At 41.0% G+C, this 21,743-nt stretch overlaps 4 protein-coding genes across 4 annotated transcripts; all 4 read right to left on the reverse strand.

Moving 5' to 3' along the window:
* Positions 1-257: 257 nt before the first annotated feature.
* Positions 258-9,922, reverse strand: klhl2 (kelch-like family member 2). Its single transcript, XM_026304452.1, has 15 exons — positions 9,524-9,922; positions 8,104-8,223; positions 7,879-7,985; positions 7,561-7,682; positions 6,626-6,788; positions 6,308-6,417; positions 6,101-6,217; positions 4,839-4,988; positions 4,616-4,733; positions 3,307-3,504; positions 3,106-3,207; positions 2,482-2,610; positions 2,053-2,193; positions 1,812-1,955; positions 258-1,603 (listed from the first exon to the last, which is right to left on the reverse strand). The coding sequence occupies exons 1-15, from the start codon at positions 9,589-9,591 to the stop codon at positions 1,575-1,577; spliced, it is 1,818 nt and encodes a 605-aa protein (XP_026160237.1). The 5' UTR covers positions 9,592-9,922; the 3' UTR covers positions 258-1,574.
* Positions 9,923-11,080: 1,158 nt separating this feature from the next.
* On the reverse strand, positions 11,081-13,200 carry med28 (mediator complex subunit 28). Its single transcript, XM_026303742.1, has 4 exons — positions 13,004-13,200; positions 11,900-11,966; positions 11,661-11,773; positions 11,081-11,478 (listed from the first exon to the last, which is right to left on the reverse strand). The coding sequence occupies exons 1-4, from the start codon at positions 13,160-13,162 to the stop codon at positions 11,275-11,277; spliced, it is 543 nt and encodes a 180-aa protein (XP_026159527.1). The 5' UTR covers positions 13,163-13,200; the 3' UTR covers positions 11,081-11,274.
* A 650-nt stretch (positions 13,201-13,850) lies between these two features.
* lap3 (leucine aminopeptidase 3) lies at positions 13,851-18,657 on the reverse strand. Its single transcript, XM_026303549.1, has 13 exons — positions 18,461-18,657; positions 18,232-18,347; positions 17,618-17,672; positions 17,430-17,535; positions 16,809-16,968; positions 16,549-16,713; positions 15,840-15,998; positions 15,526-15,650; positions 15,245-15,333; positions 15,048-15,150; positions 14,565-14,644; positions 14,327-14,439; positions 13,851-14,206 (listed from the first exon to the last, which is right to left on the reverse strand). The coding sequence occupies exons 1-13, from the start codon at positions 18,557-18,559 to the stop codon at positions 14,020-14,022; spliced, it is 1,557 nt and encodes a 518-aa protein (XP_026159334.1). The 5' UTR covers positions 18,560-18,657; the 3' UTR covers positions 13,851-14,019.
* A 1,865-nt stretch (positions 18,658-20,522) lies between these two features.
* On the reverse strand, positions 20,523-21,664 carry clrn2 (clarin 2). The gene is made up of 3 exons (XM_026304278.1): positions 21,412-21,664; positions 20,939-21,118; positions 20,523-20,791 (listed from the first exon to the last, which is right to left on the reverse strand). The coding sequence occupies exons 1-3, from the start codon at positions 21,662-21,664 to the stop codon at positions 20,523-20,525; spliced, it is 702 nt and encodes a 233-aa protein (XP_026160063.1).
* Between the last annotated feature and the right edge of the window lie 79 nt (positions 21,665-21,743).

The raw sequence follows: 21,743 nt of genomic DNA on the forward strand, positions 1-21,743 counted from the left end.
TATAGAACATAAAAAACATTCGAAAAGGTATTTATCAAAAACAAAAACTATTTCAAAAATATATAGCATAGTCACTATAATAAACGAGTGACTGTACAATTATTAAAACATCACACATCACGCATTTCGTTTCAATTATTTACTGATTTTGAAAGTTTTAAAAACAGATATCATTTCACAACTTTAAATACAAGAAGCATATTTATTAATGATAATAAAAAACAAGTAACGAAACATTTTCAGAGTCATTAGCCTACATGACATTCCTCAATACACTGACAAGTAACAGCAATATCAATTACTAGTATAGCAATTTTCAATATAAGAGGCGAGGGAAGAGAAAGACACTGGAGAAAAAGGAAAATCAAGAGTATGTTTGGTCACTTTCCAGAACGAGAGAACAGATTAGTAAAGCAGAGTTATAAAGAGACAGAAAGAAGAGACATATTAAAATTGGCACATTCATAGTACGTCTGGGTGTGCAGTAGTTAATAGGTTGGCTACACCAAGGGAAAAGAAGGTAGTGGTAGAGGTTAAAGATGGGGACCATGCATTGAGTTCAGGCTGTTGTTGTTATTAATGTTTACAACCACAGCAAAGATGGCTGCCAGGTGACAGTAAAACACTGTTTTACTGTTTTCACCTCATAAAGGCTTCTCCCTTTGTCTGTCACTGTTTTTGGCAACATGAATCAGGTTTATCCTTCTTTGTAGAAGAAGAAATGTTCATTTCCTGCAACTGCTTCTCATTGAATTAATGCAGGCTAACGCAGCCTGGCTCACCCATCTATAGTCAGTTCACAAAAGGTATTTCTTCATCCCAGCACAGCGGCTGAGTCCAGCTGTGCTCTTTCCAGTAACAGTACTCGAGGCATGTCAGAGGAGAAGGAGAAAGAATCAGGGCGTAATTTGACATTCAGGCACTCTCGAACAGCCACACTGTATCACTGTAAAGGTTAGAGGTCAGACAGAGTGCGTTCATGCAGTGTCGAACCAGGCGTCGTCACAGAGACACAAATGCACACAAACACACATGCTCACATGTGCAAGCAATGGAGCACCTTTGTAAGTAAGCACACACGCACTCAGTCAAACACAAACTTTACAGAAGGATAAAAAGGAGAAACAAAGATTTCAGTCAACGGTCAGTCTCTGCTTTCCACTCGCATCGATCAGTGGTCTTTCTCAGAGCTGGTTCATGTTAACATTACTAATGTTAAAGTATCTTTGCAGTTAGAGTAGCTTCATATCAGTAGCAATTTAATAGCACTGCAGTGGCACAGTCATACTTCAAACTGATTTGTCCAGTCACTGCTGCAGTCCTACCAGGAGGGGATTAAAACTCGGGTTTGAGCCCCCTCTGTTTGGCGGAGCTCCCCCTGTTCACGTAAGTGCAAAAAACTTTCATCATCATCCTCAACTCAAAAACAACAATCTTGTCATTTTCTTCATCTGGGTCAGTGCCTGTGCTAATGCTGCCCAGCATCAAAGCGCTGGCATCATAGACAGATCCAAGATCAGTATTCAGCAGGAGAATACATTCAGCTCCTAATCAGTGGCAGGTGTCAAGAGCAGTCATAAGGGCTTGTCAATCACAGTTACACCTATAGTAAAACAAAAAAACAGAGAATAAGATCGACAACTAACATGACTACATATCAGATTTATATCTAGACTCAGTTGCATGTTTATTAGCTGCACCTACCTGACACAACAGTTCTGCAATAAATTCTTCCTTTATGAAGGTGTTAATAATCAATTTGTCAAAATATTTCTGTTCTGTTTTTCTGCGTTTTTATGTCATGTACTGACCTGCATAACTGCGTCCTGTGCTCATGCAGGTTGGCAGTAATGTCCACTTGTCTGAGCTCGGATTGTAGAACTCCACAGAGGCCAAATTACAGCTTCCATCATCACCTCCCACGACATATAGTACATTGTTTACAGCGCACACACCTGAAACACACACACACACACAGACAGACTGAAGATTAATGGATATGTAAAGGGAACATCTCACACCTAAGGATGTCTGGTAAACAGTCTTACTCACCTGCGTTGCGCCGACACATGTTCATGTCAGCTACTTGTCGCCAGCTGTTGGAAACTGGATCATAAACCTCACAGCTCTTCCTTACCAACGGGCCGTCGTGCCCTCCCACTGCATACAGTAAACCTTTCAACACACCTACACCTAAGAAGACATTGGACACATGATCAATAACACTTATGGAAAATTATTTACAAGAGCAGGTGAATGATTTTCTTATCATGGTCATAGAATACTCTCTGTAAACAATATAGAACTTCTTCCCCTGTTTCCTTAAAGTGTTTCTTAAATATGAAAGTATCAATATATTTTTGTATTTTTTGACATATTAATCAGAGTCATCTAACATTTACTTAATATTCCCCCGCCAAAAAATCATAAAAATATTTTATAATTTAAACAAACCAAACATGCACAGAAGTGACCACACACCTGCCCCACTGCGTCTGGTGCCCATCTCAGCAATGAAGTTCCACGTATTTGTTTTTGGGTTGTAGGCTTCTACTGTACTGAGACACTGCCTGGTTGCTCCATCATAACCTCCAACCGCATACAAGATTCCTGAAAAACAGGCAAAGACGGGATGTAATCTATAACCCATACATCAGGAGGATCAAATAACAGAAGTGCATTAATTCGGTAGCAATGCATAGTCCACGATGCAGCTCTGTCATATTTTGTAGTGTTTTGATTCAAGAAGTTGAACAAGCCCATAAGATTATTGTTCTGATTATTCATAGATATAAACATGCAGACTTTCTATTTAAACATCTTACCTATAAACCAAATACCTTTTAACTATACCTAGTCCAGTATTCTACTTATAAATATGATGCCAAATCACAACATCTACAATAATACATTTCTGTAACAACTGCAAAAACCTATTATTGTATCAAGAGCTTCAAGCTAAGTCCCTTCTCTGTAAACCATGTCTTCAGTTTCTTTGCCTGTCAAAAAAATACATGGCATTGTAAGCCTTTTCTGTTAATTTGTCCATCCTCCAAATCTATTTTTAAATGCCGCCTTGAAAACTGAACTGGGAAATGTATTCACCATTGACAACGCCCACTCCTACACTGCTACGGCGGGTACTCATGGGTAACACATGGAACCACTCGTCTGTCTTAGCGTTGTATGCCTCGACTGTCGACAGGCCTGCAAACAAGCAGAGCATGTATCAAGACAAACAATCCCATATTTGACACTTTTTAAAGCCTATTTTAATGTGACAGTCACACACCAACATAACTGTACCTGTGCTGCCGTCAAAGCCTCCAACAGCGTACAGGAGTCCATTGAGCACAGCAGCTCCGAGCGTTGATCGGCGGTCCTGCATGCTGCTCACGCTGGTCCAGCGGTCCATCATAGGGTCGTAACAGTCCACTGTCCTCACACGCAAAGATCCGTTGAAACCACCAACAGCATACACACACCCACCCACATACACCACACCTGAAGACAACACAAGGAGAACATTAACCATGACCACACATATATACAGAGTCAGTTTATTATTACAGATGAATTTTGAAGTGGCCCCAGAGTGGTAGTACTGAGTATGTGAGGCTCATCTTTGGTAACTGCCATTATGTGTTGTCTTCTGGCTCCCATGAAGAAGACTGTGAGTCCAGAACTGCTGTTGAATTCAATTCAATTCAAGACATCTGAAATAAATATAGAGTGCACATTTGCTGGTGTAACAATATTTTAACATACTAATAAACTGCTCCTCCATGTAGGCAAGTCAGAAGAATGCCACCAGGGGGCATCACAAATGACTGAGACTCCTTGCATTAGAAGTTCACAGCCATCTTCATATCTGAAGAACACTTTAACTCAACAGGAAGAACATCCAAGCTGCTTCTGAAAGCAGATTTTGAGCTTGAATCTCATTTAAACCAAGAAGTGACCTGGGAGCAACTCATCCGTGGCACTAGGTGATGTGAAAAAAGACAGACGTTACCACAGTCTAGCTGTGTCCTAATTAAAAAAGCATTTCTAGACAGCAATGGGCCAGCTCTGTGTTCGTATTCTGCAAACAACTACAGCCTTTTTATGCCTGAATTCGGAAGGTATAACAAGTGATTTTTTTGAGCCCTCAGTATCCTCCTGAATCTCCTATGTTGCCTATCAATCCATCCCACAGTTCCTCTACTGATTTCTGTAATATATTGTTCAGGTGCAGCTCTGCAACTCATAAAATATAGAAATATCACATGCACGCTCTATATTCATAAGGTATTTGGGTTCATGTGGTCATGTGTCCCTGCCAAATATGTCAACCCACTTGTGGAACTAGGTATTATATCATCCAATTGGTGATATTAAACTATATTGGCTCTTTGAGGGCAAACTCCTAGTGACAGACTATTGTACTAACTTTACATTTATAAGTTGATGAGGACCACTTGAATGCATCATTAGTTTGGTATCACCAAACCATCTCAATATGGGAGTACTGTAGCTCTGGCCTACAGGTGTTCTGGTGGGCCCAGGTGTTCAGAAGGTCTTTGTCGACTCTTTATCTTCTTTACAGTTGTGATTGTTGTTAACAGTGTCCTACCTGCTCTACACCTTCTGGTAGGGAGTTCAGCCACCTGGTACCATCGCTGCTCCTCAAAGTTGTAACATTCAACACTGCGGATGGCCTTGGGAGCCTGGCCTCCAACCACTACCATCACCTAAACACAACAGAAACAGCACTGTCATTACATTAGGATCAACACTGCATTTCCTTATTTAAGTCCTAATACCTTCTGCCATTATGGAGACTGCAGAGTTCATACCTTAGGACAGCAGGCTGGGGTCCTCATGCGTGTGCGTGCAGTCTTCATCAGAGCTCTCTGGTCAGCTGGCAGCAGGTGGTACTTCATGGCTTCAATAAGGTAGTCTTTACACGCACTGCTATTCTTGATCAGAGACTCCTCCTCTACCCGCTGACATAAACAAAGAATGAGAAAGCAACAAATCAGCCAAAAAGGCTCACACAGTGTTACAGTATGCAGCAGCTTTTTACGCTATTGTGATAGATCTGAACTAAAAGCAAGTATATTTTTCCTGAAAGAAAATTCAGTACTACACAAAAATGGGTCATCACAAACACAACTTTTACATTAAACTGATCAAATGTCAGAACCTGGTTGGTAACTGGTGTTATTCACTGATTCTTTTTTTTTTTTTACATGAAACCAAGTGCAGCCAAAAACCAGCTGTTTGCTCAGCTGTAAAAGCAAATCATTCAATAACACACATATAAAGTATTGAAATAATAACCAGTTATGGAAGGGAAAAAAATGTCACAACTACACAAGTCAGTCTGTGGATTTCAAATAAACAAAAAGTTGAACTCTCCTCTTCTTCCATTATTTTTGTTGCATTGTGTTATAGCCAAAAAAGGCTTCCAATACTGCCTCATGATATACTGCCTTTAAAATGCCCATATTTGTTTTGTATTCTCATGTCCACTATCTTATATTCTAATCAATACTGCTCTTACAATGTTTCTTCATTCCTAAAAGTCAATACTGGTGCACTCTTTACATATTTATTATTATATTGTATTATATTATATATTTTATTATGTAGTTACTATAGTGATGGCACCTACATATTTTTACTGTATTTGTGACAAACAAGTCTTTGCTTGGTGGGACCACTTGGACAACACTACTTAAATAGGGACCAATTCTCTTTCTGTCAGAGTAACAATGAAACAGTGAAAATAATATATATCTGCAAATATTCTTTTTTGTTGTCAAGGTCCACTGTCCTGGGATAGAGAAGGTAAGAAAGTGTGAGAAAAGGCACGAACTGATTTGCCATCTCATTTCCCGTTTCAATAAAAGCTGAAAATAACTAGTCGAACAGCATTAACCCCAAACTGGATATGCATCAACGTGTGGCCTTATGTTGGCAGACAGACCTGGATCGTTCAATCTTCCTGGGGGTTGGGTAAAAGGACAACCAAGTGATGTTACACTAGCTATTATCACAAAAAAACCTCTTGTGAGCCAGTTCAAGAGCTCCAACAAAAGCCAGCCATTCATACCTGCACCAGGTACTCTCTGGAAAGCAGCGGCAGGCGGACATGCTCCATCAGGTGAGCCAAATGTTCCTGGCGGACATCTTTATCATGGTTGACCCAAGCTATCACTGCTTCAAACACCTACAGAGCAACAAGCACACATACATTTTAAACATACAACTCTTAATTTGGTCCACAGCGTCCTACTTGCTGAGCAGGGTGAGTGTGTACCTTCTCCTCTGTGGGAATGGTGAGCTTGTCACTGGCAATCAGGCTGGATACCTGCTCCATACCCAAATTGAGGAACTCTTCACTCCCGACCACCTCAGTGAAATGTTGCTCTGTTAGCAAAACACAAAGACAAAAAGCCACTTTGTAACTGCTGATAAACATAGATCTTTTTCTCTCTTTTCATCAATTAAGCCTGTTCTCATTCTGTCTCACCACATCCTCCAGGACACACACAAACCCATTTTAGTAGGGCAATGAAAAACTTTTACTGCGCCACAAAAAACCCAAAATAGTTTAGTGTGTTTTGCACACACTTACCTGCATAGCTGTTGGCCTGTGCGAGGAGCTGAGAGCAGGCGTGGAGGTCAGCGAAGGCTCGTATTCCCAGACAGTTGGACGGATGAAGCTGAGAGCTGAGGAACTCACAGCAAGCCTTTTTCACCTCATTCAGCTGGAGCAGGCCTGCTGCAGGCAGCAATGCCTGCCAAGCACATACACACACACAAGCATACACACAATATCCTTCATAAAGCGGAAGTTCTGCAAAGCTATTTAATTGTCTCTGGACTGGTTGTTAGTGGTGTCTGATAACGAGTTAGCTCTGTATCAAAATCACTGGTAACCCGTTCTCTAATTTCAGGCCTTAACCTGACAGCCTAATATGTTATTTTATGTGCATGTAAATATATGGAAATTAGTAAGTTTGAACATGCTTGTCCATCCATCCATTATCTATACCTGCTTATTCCTATTTAGGGCCACAGGGATCTGCTGGAGCCTATCCCATCTCTCTTTGGGCGAAAGGCAGGGGTACACCCTGGACAGGTCACCAGTCTATCACAGGGCCACATAGAGACACACAACCTCACACACTCACACTCACTCCTATGGGCAATTTAGAGTCACCAATCAACCTGACATACATGTTTTTGGACTGTGGGAGGAAACCCACAGAAGCATGGGGGTGAACATGCAAACACAACACAGAAAGGCCCCTGCCAGGTTTCAAACCAGGAACCTTCATGCTGCGAGGCAACAGTGCTAACCACTAATCCACTGTGCTGCCTTGGAACTAATATCACGAAACCTATGAATCACAGAACAGCTGACAAAATATAACGTTTAGTCATTTAGCCGATATAAATTAGTAGTTGATGTCTACATTAAAAACACATCAGTGTCTGTTCATGAGATAACAGGATGTATATGTTCAGATAATGTATGTATATGACTATAAATGTTTGTTTGTTCACCTGCACATTATCCTCAGTGACCTGTATCTCTGCTGTGTAGATGTAGTCCACCAGCAGGCCCAGAGTCCAACCATCCATCTCCTTTATCCTCACTCGTTTCGCCCTGCTCTCCGTCATCTCACCTGTTATTTCACACACACACACACACACACACACAAACATTAGCCTTCCATCACCGCAGAAGCACACCCCATCAACTGTGGGGTGTGCTAATCAGCCTTAAGGAAAATAAAAACAAGACAAAAAAACATATACACACACACAAAAAAAAACTTTGTTGTGTTGTGTTGTGCAGCAAAGATAAAAGATCATCCTTACCTGTGAACATAGCATGGAAGTAAGGGCTTCCAGCAGCTAGAACCACCCTGTGAGCAGCGATCTCTACATCCTCTGCTACTATGGTCACGTCACACAGCAGACTCTGGCTGTATATGAATTTAAGAAAGAGGAGAGGAAATGTGCTCAGTTAGAGTTTAAGTGAAGGTATATAAATGTTTTCAGGCTGATGGGACACCAGAGACCTGAGGAGAAACTGCATCTCACCTGCGCAGCTCGTTCATGACTTTGAACGCCTTCCTCATGTGCCGAGGGTTGAGAGTGACGGGACCTTGTCTCTCGACTCCATCTTCTTTGTCCAGACTGTGTGGACAAAGTCTGGTACACCTGGGAGGAACAGTACAGACACATATATAGGAACCAACCATAAAAGCAATAACACATAACAAAGTGCCCCTACACAAAAGTCAGTGTGATGACATCTAGGAGTGTCATTTTGTATTTACACCTTAGCCATCAAGCAAAAACGCAATGAGAACATTAATTTAAATTTCCATTCATTTTTCAAAGGTCTGTAATCAGTTTAAATCCTGGCTAGACCTGTTTCACCAGTGACAACCAGTGCATCTGTTACTGAGAGTAAATGTAGCAAGTAGTTTAAAATGCCAGTAGTTCAACAGATTACTGAAGATTACTGAATAAATAAATAAATAAAAACACACTTGGTGGACACTTTATTAGGTCAAATCTGGATTATCAATCAGGCAAAACAGGTAAATGCCCTAAGATCCAGAGCTCCAGCATCACTCTGTGACAACTGGTGTTTGCATTTTGACTAATTGCTAAGTTACTAGGAGTCTAAAATATCAAATCCATGATGACGGATCTGTTTCTAATTCTCATCTTACGATCTTAATAATTTCTTTATATTAATCTCACAGGGAGCATATTTCTACACAAGGTGGAATTTAATCAAATGAACTGAAACTAGCTGAAACTCTTGTTTTGAGAGTCTTGAGGAATATCATAAATCAGTAACATGCGGTCTCACAGGTACTAACTTGAAAGTGAAGGTTGGTGGCTTAGCAACTTTGAATGCTTTAATGAAAACTGACAAGACCAAATGACTTAACAGTTAATGTGGGTTACATTTGTTTATAATTGTAACCTGAATAAAAATCTAACCATATTGTAAAACAAATACAGGCCAGATAACCCCAGGTGGCAAAACCCTAATCTGAAATCAGTCACATAAATGTAGTGGAGTAAAAAGTATTACATTTGACAGGGAGGTGTGAAGTATAATCCACTGTCCAGCACACACCCACTGACTCTCTTTCAGAATAAAACCACAGCGCTTTACAATCATTTATGCTGCTCATGGTGCCACTTGTTTTCTTTCACACGCACACACACACACACACACACACACACACACACACGTATAACCGTTAACACACATCCTCTCTGGTACAAAACAAACACAAACCCCACACCCTGATCCTGAGCCCCGGGCTCGGCATCAGCCCCCCGGGTGTGAGCCCCCGGTCCTACCCGATCAGCGCGCAGCCACAGCGGCTGGTCGCTGTCTCTGTCAATGCGGCACCATCAGTCAAGCAGCCGCTGGGAAACGAAACGTCAACACATAAACACACACACACGTACACACACGGATTTCTGCACTTACAGCGGATGATTATCCATAATCACGGTGTTTTTCAGAGGCTGAAAACTTGGCCCAGCGGCATGCACCATTCCATATCCACGATGTTGTCTTTAGTGGGGCTAAATGCAGGCGTGAATCGCGGCGATCCTCTATCCAGAGGCGGCGACAGGGGCTGACGGCAGTCCCACTAAAGCAGCCACTTTCATATAAACCCACTGCGGTGACACTGGACAAACACGTTGCGATTCAGCTCGTTTGTTACACCCAGAGATCCGCTTCATCTGTCGGCCCCACAAACAAGCGCACAGGAGAGAAGCCAAACGCGGTGTCAGACGCGTTTTACTGTGGTTAGATCCCCCCCTTCCCTCTTGGGTGTATCTGGGTGCGAACGGACGGACTAGGCTACCTGTTATTTTCCAATCGCCGATTAAAAGGCACAAACAAGGACGTCTCGGAAAAGACGGTCCTCTGAGCAGACAAGGCGTCCCAGAAGAAAGCGCTGTCTCCACCTAGCCGTGGAAGACTGACCGGGGAGGAAAGCTGCAGGATTATTATAATAACATTCATCATTGTTAGTCCAAATTACAATGTGGTGATAGGTGCTACCTCCAAAAGCTCATCTGTCCTCTTACAGTATGAATTATATCTTTAAACTTAATCTCTTCATTTTGAATCCGGGTTATTTTCATACATTAAGTCAACATTATTTATGATTCATGATATTTTCATTCAGTCATACTCCAATAACTTCGATAGCAATTTTAATACAGAGCTCATACGCTATATTCATATCGCACTATTCATATGAAGATCAGTACCTGGTCTCTGAATTTAAATTAACATCTCATCACATCTGCAAACTAGTAGTAGGTGTCATACCACAGAATGTATAACACATATACTTCAGTTAAGTTGACCATATCACAATCAAACAATGTAACAAAAAGACAAAAAGTTGAGCTAATCTGGAGACCTGCTAGTAAAAATATATACCCACAGCTCCCATTGTTTATGCTAAACTCACAGAGGCATTATCTGTAGAAATCTTTGTGCCCAGAGCCCATCTGTGAAGATGTTTGTCTGACTGCACTGTCAGCGGACGGCCAATAGCTGTGAAGCCGAGCAGAATGAGCCTGTTATGGTGTGAAGACACTGAATGTATTAGAAATAGCAAGGTGTCAGGAGGCTCAGTCATGGCTTCTCTGGACTCTTTTCATCATATTATGAAACCAAAAAAAAAAAAAGGTCAGAACTGAAGCAGGAGAAGCAAAGACTTGGACTTTTAACTCCATGTTGAGATCCAAAAAAGCTAAATCTTGCACTTGGCACAAGATACATCATCTATTTGCATCTCTTTCCTGGTAAACTGTCCTGTAATATGTTTTGATTGTTTTTGTTTTCAAATGCAACAAAGGTTTTGCAGAACTACGGAACAGTAGTTTTCACAGCCTGGGTAGTAACCATGACCAGTAAACTGCTCTTCATGTGTAAAATCCATGGAATAGCCCTTTAACTAACAGTCTAGATGGACGCTGCTTGACACAGTTTTCAATCACAAAACACCGACTGAAGGCACTGTACAAAGCAAACTGTACTTTATTTTTACAGTAAAAAAAAGTCCACAACAGAAATATTTACAGAGAACAACATACCAAAAAAAGACAAAATAAAATAATCTGAATGATGATTTCCCTGGACAGCAAACTGTTTCCTCACAGGCTGACAGATTCACAGGGCAAACATCATGTGTACTTGAATTACATGACTGTGTGTTAATTCGGCTTTAAAGGAGCAGGGGGTAAACTAGCAGAGGCCTGTTCCAGGAAGGCCAGTGGTCCAGGAGGAGGCAGGTCTGTGGGTTTACGATGCTGAACGCTCACATCTTCTAGCACTTGTTGCCAGTGGTGCAGTTTGGACAAGTGTTTCTGAACCAGGAGCTCTTTCCTCTGTAGCTCATTACGTAACTCTGACACATCCTGAGGGGAGAAAAAAAAATGTACTTGAGAAGAGAGAAGACACATCAACAAATGGAGAGGAACAAATAATATGTAAACACTGACAGCATGTCACAAGTCTTAAGAAATAAATGTCAGTGATCTGTGGATATGCGAGGTGGAGAGGACCAGTAATGAGAAGACAAGTCTGTCTAATAACTTACCTCTTTGACCACCTGCTCTGGTTTCTGCACAGATAACTGGAGCCTTTTCTGTAAGAAGAAACATTCTGTCTGTCGAGCCACATCCAGAAATTTCTGTATGCACTGGTCAACACCTGAAATCAACAAAACAAACAGACAAATTGATATTAAGACAACAATATGACATGAACTCATGCTAACATTGCAACTACAAAAAAAAAATAAAATAAATAAAATAAAAAAATCAGGGCTTTATTCACCAGTTCGAATTTCCTCCTGGTCTGTTCCGTTAACATAGTCTTGGCTTACCAAAGACGCAAAACATGCCTGCAGAAAAAAAAAGAACAATAAATTTGCTTTTTCTATAGAAGTTGACATCAATCTCACTCTTGAGTACATAGTTTTCATGCCCTCTATTTCCTGACATAATAGACGACAATCAACAGAGCTCTAAGGACAGGCTGTGTCAGAAGTATCTGGTTCTCCTTCAGTGATTTTAATATGCTGCTAGAACAGATGTCACTCTTGTGTGAAGGCTTGAAATCTGATGATAGTTCAACTCAATCACCTCAGAGATGGACAAATCCAATCCAGTGTCTGTCTTATTAACCAGTCACAGGTTGGTGGTCGGATTGACAAACTATTAGTGCTGTTTGTTATTTTCCATTTGGTGTCAGGGCTCTGGAAGACCAGGCAAATTCTTCTACATTAGGCTGCAACTAGCAGTTATCACGGTTAATTAGTCTTCTTGTCTGAAATGATCGATTCATGATTTCAAATGCAAAAAATGTCAGTCCAGGATGAGACCTTCACATATCTTGTTTTGTCACAAGTGTGGTTTACAAATAATCAGACTGGAGAAGCACCAAAGGATCATAAGATTTTGACGTTTTATCAACAAATGACTCAAAGCTATAAATTGTTGCAGTGATAAACTAAGAAACAAACATAAATACTTCCAATAGACTTTTGCTGTAAAGTTTGATGGACACAGATACTAAAATGAGGATTTAGGGGACTAGACCAAACCAATCAATCAATCAATGACTCAACTTTGTTTCAGACTCTTAGGTCTATATCAAAGAGAAAAAGAGAAAGGAGGGAACGAGCTAAAGGCTAATGATCCACATTGATAATGACTTGGCAACAACGCAACAGTAGTGGCAGCAAAATAAAATAGAACTACAGGTGTGTAGTTCCATCCATGAAGCCTTTGTGAGATAAGAAGTGTGTTTTATTTGCCTCTCACAGCGAACTAACAGTTAATGAAACAATAACAGCAGCAGCTAAGCTGGACGCTAGCTAAAGCAGCTAACAACAACTAGCACACAAAGCTAACAGAAAACAGCACATTGGCCTCCTACCTCGAAAGAAGCCTCCAGTTCATCCACCAGCGTGTTGTTGCCCGGGGCTCTGGTAGCGGTACTGGGAAAGCCCGGCTGACCGGATCCACTGGGACCCCCAACGGGATGTGGACCGGGAGGCTGCTGGCCAGGAAACATTCCGCTCATGGACGATGCCATCTTGGTCTGAGTCTTTCTGGGCTACCCGGTCCGCACATGCGCACACGATGTACTGTGTGCAAAGTGGCCTAAAGTATGTGGACACGTGAAGTTTGTGATCTGAAGCTCATAGTTCGTGCAAACCTCTTCTAATCTGCAGAAATTTAAGTATACACCATTCAGGGATGTTTGTGTAATGGTGTATTCCAGGGGTGTCCAATCCTGGTGCTCGAGGGCCACTGTCCTACTTGTTTTCACACTATCCCTGCTCTAACTGTAGTTTATTACCTGGATCAGGTGTGTTTAGTCCATTAGAATCTGGAAGATATCATCTCAGATGAGGGTGGAAGTGATGAAGACAAAGTGAAATGGTATCCCCAAGCTTCTGATTGGCTGGACACACCTGATCTAGGTAATAAGCAGTGGGTATTAAAATCTTCACGTTTTGCAAGTTTTAATGGAAAAAAATTGATGGGAAAAAGTAAATCTTAGGATTTAGAATATAGTGATGGACATGTCTGGCATTTTTCTGATTGATCAATAAAAAAAAATAGTTAGACCCATTTCCACTTTAATATAACAATATTCTACATCATAAACATGTATGACATAAAACACAGTTAGTGAGGTATTCAACAATAACGTACAATGTTTACATGTCCACATACTTTTGGCCCTGTTTGAAACAATATTAGACACATGCTCACACTCATTAAAGACAGAGTTTATTTATACACACAATTTACCAAAACTACTAATAGCTACAGAGCAGTTCAGCTGACAATGTATCAAACTCACAAAATATTTCTTGAATAGTGTGAATCTTGCCAGAAGATGGTCAGAGAGTCTCATGTGTTGTCAGATTTTGTTTCCACCTCTTATTCACTGTGGGCCAGCCCAGCAGCAAACTCCACCAGGGTACGTGTTGGTCTTCCAGACATTCCTTTTCTCAGGTAGGGTATTTCATCTTTGTTACTCATCACACCAGCAATGTCCAGATGAGCCCAGTGAGGAGCTGTGACGAATTCCCTCAGGAAAGCAGCAGCTGTACATGCACCACCAGCACTAGAAAGAAAAAAACCAATGACTTGTAAGAAAATCATAAATAAAGGCATTAATGGACTTCTCTGCTACTATGATGACTCTAGCAGGAGCCGCAGACATTCAATGACTGCAGATACATACCGGCTGTACTTGCCGATGTTGTTGAGGTCAGCCAGCTGGCTCTCAGTCACCTGTCTGGTGTAGTGCTGGAACAGAGGCATGCGCCACACTCTGTCACCTGTCACAACACTAGCCTGCAACACACACACACACACACACACACACACACACACACACACACACACACACACACGTTATTCGTCACACAGAAGCTGAGAAGGTTAAGACAGTGTGTATGTTTATCGTGCATACTCAGCACCTTGTGCAGCTGCTCCCAGAGCCAGTCAGAGTTTGTGAATACTCCAGTTGCTGCAGAGCCGAGCGCTACATCCATCGCACCTTAAAGACACAAGAACCCACAATTTAATATTTATTAATTGTATCCTCACACCTGTTATTTAATTATGTAATGATATGAGCAGGTCATCGTCGCACCAGTTGTTAATTTCAGTTTTTTTTCCAGTCCCAGCAAAACTTTACCACACCAGAATCAGATAAGGAGCAGTCTCAAGCCCACATTTTCCATTTTTTTTGATCCTCTATACTCCAAATGCAGCTTTCCCACCAGCGCAAACAGCCCTTGAGTTTGTTTAAATTGTGAGAGGGGTTAGATGTGAAAGGACACTTAACCACCAGTGAGTTGGGGTTAAAACCAGCCTCATAATAAGAGACAAGTATCAGAGACGTCTTTTTTTGTTGTCAGCAGTGTCACTTTGTACATAAATCATTTTGAAAGTCCCACCTGTTAGTGTAGCAACGTTGACAATGGCTCTGGGGTTGAAGGTGTGTCCATAACAGAGTGCATCAGCAAGAATCAGTCTGCCCTCTGCATCTGTATTATCAACCTGAATGTGGAGAGAACAGTAAAATCTACCCATCTGTACACCCACATACAAATCACCGCTTCTGACTTTCAAATGTCTTCATAGGTGTACCCACCTGGATTGTTTTTCCATTCCTGGCTGTTACAACATCACCTGGTTTAGTGGCCTTTCCACTAGGCATGTTCTCACACAGAGGAGCCAGACCTGATTGAATTACATGAAGCAGAAACAGACATGTAATTTCACGATATCATTTAAAGCAAGTATTTTTTCTGATATCAAATCCAAATTATGCCATCATTAAAAAAACAAATTCAGAGATAGTACTTTCATAGGCATTCTTTATCATTACATGACAAATACACTATACATACTATGTAGTGGTACAAAACTAACCAATAATGTTGACTGGCAGCTTCAGAGCTGCTGCTGTGACAATAGATGCACATACAGTAGCAGCTCCCCCCATGTCAGCTCTCATCACATCCATAGAAGAAGACGGCTTCAGAGAAATACCACCACTGTCAGCAAACAAAGTTGAGAGGAAGTAAAGCAAAAAAAAAAACAAAAAAAAAAAAAACATCAACATGAGGACTTTCTCTTTTTAATAAGATGAGCTGTACTTAGTGGAGAGTGGTCTCTGAAATATCCTACTGCCCACCAGTGTGTAATGGTGCAGGTGAGCTAAAGTACGTGTTATTTACATTTACCTGTCAAAAGTGATCCCCTTGCCCACTAAGAGCAGTGGGGCCTGTGTGCTGCCAGGTGAACCGTTGTAATGTAGCTCCAGAAAAACAGGGGGTTCCTCTGAACCTTTAGACACACTAAGAAATGCTCCCATCTTTTGCTCCTCTATCCAGGCCTGGGATCTGCATGGATTATTACACATGAATTATTAGACAAATTTATCATGAAAGAAAATGCAGCAAATCTTCACAATTGAGAAGCTGGCATTATTAGATTGAAAAATGACTCACTGACTTGATTAATCAAACACTGGATGATTAGTTTCATGTTGATTGACTAAGTGATTTTTTTGTAGATTGGCAGTTTCCAGCCCCTAAAATGCTCAAAACTTACATTTTGCCAAATGATCCCAAACAAAGTGGATATTTATTTTTATTTTCCCGCCAAGTGAAAAGTTTTCCCACAACCTGCAATGAAAGTATCTAAATATTTAACAGCACGGTATTAAACAGCTGGATTTATGCGCCCCACACGGCTACAAAAAGTGCCTCTTGTAAAATGCCCTTCTGCAACGTGAATGCTTATTTAACATTCCACAGTTGCTCTAATTTCAACTGACAGAAACAAAGCACAACATAAATCATGAAGAGCTGCACTGTAAATGTCATTTTCTGATTACTGTCTTCAGTAATGTCAGTAATGATGAGTAATGATGATGAATGTTGCACAAACCTCATATTTATTCTGACTCGTTCAGCATGTGGTGCTAGTTTCTCTTCAATGATATTGGCAAAAGCAGTAGGAGTGAGGTGATTGGCTGGAGTTTCCATGAGCAGTCGTGCCAGGTTTTGGCCTTCAGCATATTTGACTCCTTTCTCCCAACCGACCAAGTCAGCACTGAGAATAATTAAATACATAAAGAGGAACAACATATTCTTTTGTTCTGCATTTGCTGAAATGTAAAAGGATTTGGTTCACCTTCATCGCTCTACCTTCCATGAAGCTGTGTTGTTACTTTGGTCGTCTTCTTGGCTTTAAGTTGGTCATACTGAAACAAACCCAGAACGGCACCTTCTGCTGCTGATTGGACATCACCGCAACCATCCACCTCTACATGGTTCACCTCCAGGTCCTGAAGTAAACGGCAGCCAGCTGAACACGCACAGAAAAACAGACATCAGTCAGAACATCCTCCATGTAGAGAGTCTGCATGAGTTATTATCACATGATTATCATCAATTTCACTTTCACACTGCTGTTCATTTTGGCATATGACTTTGTTTGAGTTTTAGCTTTTTAGTAAAAACATATATAAGCTTTAACTAAAATCATATATTTGTTGTTTGGTCAAGTTCTATTAAGCAAACTTGATAATTTAATCTACCGTTGACATTTTTTCTGTATTTTTAATTTCGTGACAACAATTGTCACCATCTTTGTTGCATACAGTTTCAGTGGTTACAGGTTTTGTGACACAATTTCAGTGTCAGTGAGTGATTGTCGACCTAGATTCTCTCTTGGTCTTTAGTGGGAGAAGCTACAGTCCTGGATGGCTTTAATACACTGTCAAAATGCAATATATGAATTCCTTTTGACGCGACACAAACTATTACCTGACACTGCCTGTCTGATGTTCTCCTTGCTGCTGTCCCAGTTCTCGGCCCCACACACTCCTGCATTTTTTTTACCCAGCCCAACCACAGCTACACATGGAAAGTCCTGGAGTCAACACATCACAGAGGTAATTACTCTGATGCTGTCAATTAATGGGATTTCTTCATCTTATATCACACTTTGTTACCTCATGGATTCCATAAAATATTCTGCTTTTGCCTTTCTTGAGCTCAGGTCCAGAGCTGGGAAATACAAAACAGAAGTTTATTAAACAAAATAAAACATGGTGTTTCTCTCATATCCATAAGGAATGCACTAATATGTTGCCTGTTTTGTTCTTTGTACCAATATTAGGCATGAACCAATCTTGCTTTTTCCCCCTAATACAGATAGATACTAGTACTTTCTCTTGTAAAACACAACCCAGCTTAATGTTTTACAGAGGTGATGGTTCAAAACCAGCCCTGTGATGGACTTTTGACCTGTCCAAGGTGAAACCTCTCACAATGTCCACAAGGACTGGTTCCAGCTCCCAATGCCACAGGATGAGCGGTAGATGATGGATGGATAGAAGGACACAATAATTGTAGTGTGTTACACTGAAAGATGTTAATAATATCTTGTCCACCTAATAAAAAAAAAAATTCCAACCAAAATAGGCCTAAAGTTGAATCAACACCTCTTTACACCAAGCTATTAAAAACTTCTTCGTACAATCATATTTAGTTATATTGATCAAGTATGTTGGACACACAAGTAATCAGACTATGGTACATCGGTGGAGAGTTTGAGAAGACTCACATTTTCAGTAGTTCAGACAGTTTTCCTGACAGACTTTGGTCAAAACCTGCGGCTGCTTCAGTGAGATGAAGCCTGCCCTCCTCTCCCTCCTTCTCAAACACTCCCAGCACCAAACCCTGCGGACACGTACAGACAAAAAAAAAAACGGTTTGAAGAGCGACACATATAATGTCATGTGTGTAACTTACCTGTCAGGTGTTACACCCAAATTAATCTTAATGTTACTCACTTTCCTCTGGTTCAGGTGAGTGTGTGAGGCAGAAAACCAGCGGCAGTGGTTTGTCCGTACCGCCGTCTGCACAGCTCGCCTTAACACAAGCATTGTCATCTGCCGCGCATGTACGAAACAAAACAAACTGTTTGTTCAAAAACGTAAAGGTCACATGCGTGTGGAGAAGCCGACCGAGCTGACAGCGTCGCGCTTTACGCACGTCAGCGAAAAGCGACAAATACAGACCTTTGTCGCCACCTGGCGGCAGCTGCTGGAACACAACTAATGCAACAGGCAATTATTTTTAATTCCTGGGCTGCTGGTTTCAGTACTGTTGTATAAACAATTAGGACTGGTTTGTCATTTTGAAAGTCCTAAATGGTGTATATGTATATGAAGAAAATAACTGCCTGTAAGTATAGGACAATGCCACTGAACAGCAGCACAATCTAATTCCTCCAACATGATCATGAAGGTGAATCAACATGTCTCAACGAAACAACATTGTCTTCTTCAAGAAGGGAGGATTCATTCAGTTTTTTTTAGACTACACCTAATAAATTGGAACTTGAGTGTATTTCATGAGTTACCAACACAATGAGTGGACATTCCCAAAGTAACAACAGGTTGCACTTGATAATCTAATGTGGAACAGCAAGTATAGTTCATGCGTTATTCTTATATTGTGAGTTAGAGTTTAGAGAGTCAAAGATTTGTGTATGAAGCATGCATTATGTCAAATCCAGCACCAAAAACAGAACTATATGCTCTATTTACATATCCTGTGCTATAAATTCATATCACTGTAAATATTTGTCATAAGCTTATTAATATTCAATTTGATTGTTTCTTAAACAAAAACTTAAACACAAGAAAAGATTTTGACATATTTCAGTCATACACCCCATCAACAAAACACACGATTTAACCAGTACGTCAAAAAAGTCCTTTAATGATCGACAAAAGGTGCAAAATCATTTATATTCTGACTTTTATAGCAGCTAACTTGTTTAGACAACATTTTCTGACCATGGTAAATTAAATGTAAGTCAATAATTTCTATATTTGTGTGTTTCTTTCTGTTTATGGAAGATCATATCGAGTCACAGCTCCCCATTAAATACAATTCATGCATATTTGTGCACTTTCCACCAATGATCAAAGATAATCACTGTAAAAAAACTAACACTATAACTGTCAGAAAATGACTTACATTCATAGACCTAAGACATTAATCTTCATATATATATATATATAATGAAAAGAATGATGATGTATTTACATATGATAACTACAGAATATACACAGCCCAAGATGTCCTGTGTCCCAGAGTCTTTGCCTTCATATAGCAAGGAGACACACTTCAGGTAAATCAGTCAAAACTCCTCTAGAGCTGCAGCAACTATCAACACATAAACAGAAGGCCAATAAAAAGCCTGAAGACTTGTCATGTGTGTCTCAGCCTGTTCAGTGATTCTTCTGTAAACACGACCATTACCAGCGTCCGAAACTGTAAATGACCAACTTGAGTTCAGCTGTGATTTCATGCTGCCTATAGTGTGCCACCAAGAGGTCACCAGTCTGATCCCTCAACAGTCAGCCTGTTAAGACGAACAACACCACACGGTGTTTGCCTGTATGCTGTGACTCACATGCAGCATCTTCACACTTTGTATTTAATGTAATTATTTAACAGTCATTCATTACTCCATATACTGTTCCCCCACATTTTGGGGAGTTTAGCACTGTTACCCCTGTCTACTCTTTTTCAAACATCTCACCTGCAAATTAATGATTTACTGCTTTGTTAAATTGCCACACAGCAATTTGCTAAAGGGCCAGGTAGTACTTCAGCGCAGAGAAATTGACACATTAAATAGCGAATGAGAGGAACTAGGGGTTTATAGTCGACCAGCATTTTTCCTTCAACACATGAATCCTTTAAATAAATGTCACTGCCAAATAAATGAGCCTGTGAGTGATAGCAGCCAAGAAGCACTGACATAATCTTGGTGTCACTCTGCTGTTAGCCAGGTTGTTTCCCCCTGATCATCCTGTTCCTCAGTCCCTGTGTGGTTTCTCAGTAGAGCAGATCCAGTGAAGAGATGGTGGGTTCTTCTGGTTTCTTGATCTCTGCTTTGGGCAGTTTGATCCGGCTCATTGCTACCACTCCACTGACAGCAAAGTGAGTCGCAATGCTGCCTACACCCAGCCAGAAAGACCAGTCCAGGCTGTCATCCAGTACTACGAGGACAAAAAGGTTTTCCCGATAGTTTGCCACACACTCGGTCAGCCTGTGCTGCCTCACAGCTGCCAGGAAACAAAGAATGCCCAGGGCACCAGAAAGAGCTGGGAACAGAGGGGGTGTCGGAGTAAAATTACTTTGGAATAGATAGGTAAAACGCTCAGAAACATAAGTGAGGATAAGCTATAATGTGGATGAACCACTTGAAAGAGATAAATAAGAGAAGAGAAATTATACACAAACTCACATACCAGCAATGAAGTTCCACAGGTAGAGTCCTTTGTGTCCTTTGATGCTCTGATAAGGAACTTTGCGAGCGTTATAAATACAGAAAGACAGACTGACCAGAGCAAAGCCAATGGCCACCAGCAGGAAGAGAATCACCATCATGTGAAGGCCACTGTTCAATGTCCGCACAAGCTTTGGGAAAACTGGACAATCAGACAGAAAAAAGAAGCACATTATCAGCTCTATTGAAGCAGAACATGCCAGAAAAAAGTATTTACTATCCACTCTAAACACCAGATGTGTATTTGTGCTACATTGTTGTGCTATATTATATTATATTGTACTATATTTATATAGCACAAATGTCTCTCAGGTAGTTTAAGATTGAAAACGTGGTTTTTCGTACCTCTGACATTATTATACATTCTTTAGAATTAATGATCCTGTATGTGCAGAGGGCCAATGCGTTTATATGATGTTTTTTATTTTATCTTACTGTATATTTTCGTGCTCCTCTTCCCTAGCCCGCACTTCTTGCTCTTTTCTCCTTGAAACAAACCGTAGTAAATATCCCCAATGAACTGATCCAACTCTGGAGAGGACGCGTTCACTATTTCCGCCCCGGTTTTACACAAGATGCGCCCGGTGACCCACCGCTCCGTGGACAGGGCCACCACCAACAGGACCACCGAGCCGAAACAAAGGACCGACGCCACCGAGAACGTTATCCGTTTCCACAGAGAAGGCATCTTACGAGCCCATGGTGTCCAGAGGGAGGTAACACGACGCCGGGGAGCGACAGCGGAGCGCACTTGGCGATCACCATGA

The sequence above is a fragment of the Mastacembelus armatus genome, chromosome 1 (genome assembly GCF_900324485.2).
Source record: "Mastacembelus armatus chromosome 1, fMasArm1.2, whole genome shotgun sequence".
In the NCBI taxonomy this organism is placed as follows: Eukaryota; Metazoa; Chordata; class Actinopteri; order Synbranchiformes; family Mastacembelidae; genus Mastacembelus; species Mastacembelus armatus.

Coding starts and splice junctions, on each gene's coding strand:
- clrn2 (XM_026304278.1), bottom strand. CDS start 21,664: ATGCCTTCTCTGTGGAAACGGATAACGTTCTCGGTGGCGTCGGTCCTT. Junction 21,119..21,411: donor GAGGAGCACGAAAATATACA/GTAAGATAAAAT, acceptor CTGATTGTCCAG/TTTTCCCAAAGCTTGTGCGG. Junction 20,792..20,938: donor CCTGTGGAACTTCATTGCTG/GTATGTGAGTTT, acceptor CTCTGTTCCCAG/CTCTTTCTGGTGCCCTGGGC.
- klhl2 (XM_026304452.1), bottom strand. CDS start 9,591: ATGGTGCATGCCGCTGGGCCAAGTTTTCAGCCTCTGAAAAACACCGTG. Junction 6,418..6,625: donor ACAGGCCAACAGCTATGCAG/GTAAGTGTGTGC, acceptor TTTTGCTAACAG/AGCAACATTTCACTGAGGTG. Junction 3,505..4,615: donor TACCAGAAGGTGTAGAGCAG/GTAGGACACTGT, acceptor TGTTGTCTTCAG/GTGTGGTGTATGTGGGTGGG.
- lap3 (XM_026303549.1), bottom strand. CDS start 18,559: ATGACAATGCTTGTGTTAAGGCGAGCTGTGCAGACGGCGGTACGGACA. Junction 17,673..18,231: donor CTGTCTGAACTACTGAAAAT/GTGAGTCTTCTC, acceptor TGTATTTCCCAG/CTCTGGACCTGAGCTCAAGA. Junction 17,536..17,617: donor TATTTTATGGAATCCATGAG/GTAACAAAGTGT, acceptor TGTTGACTCCAG/GACTTTCCATGTGTAGCTGT.
- med28 (XM_026303742.1), bottom strand. CDS start 13,162: ATGGCATCGTCCATGAGCGGAATGTTTCCTGGCCAGCAGCCTCCCGGT. Junction 11,774..11,899: donor CCAGGAGGAAATTCGAACTG/GTGAATAAAGCC, acceptor TGTTGATTTCAG/GTGTTGACCAGTGCATACAG. Junction 11,479..11,660: donor CAGAGCAGGTGGTCAAAGAG/GTAAGTTATTAG, acceptor TTCTCCCCTCAG/GATGTGTCAGAGTTACGTAA.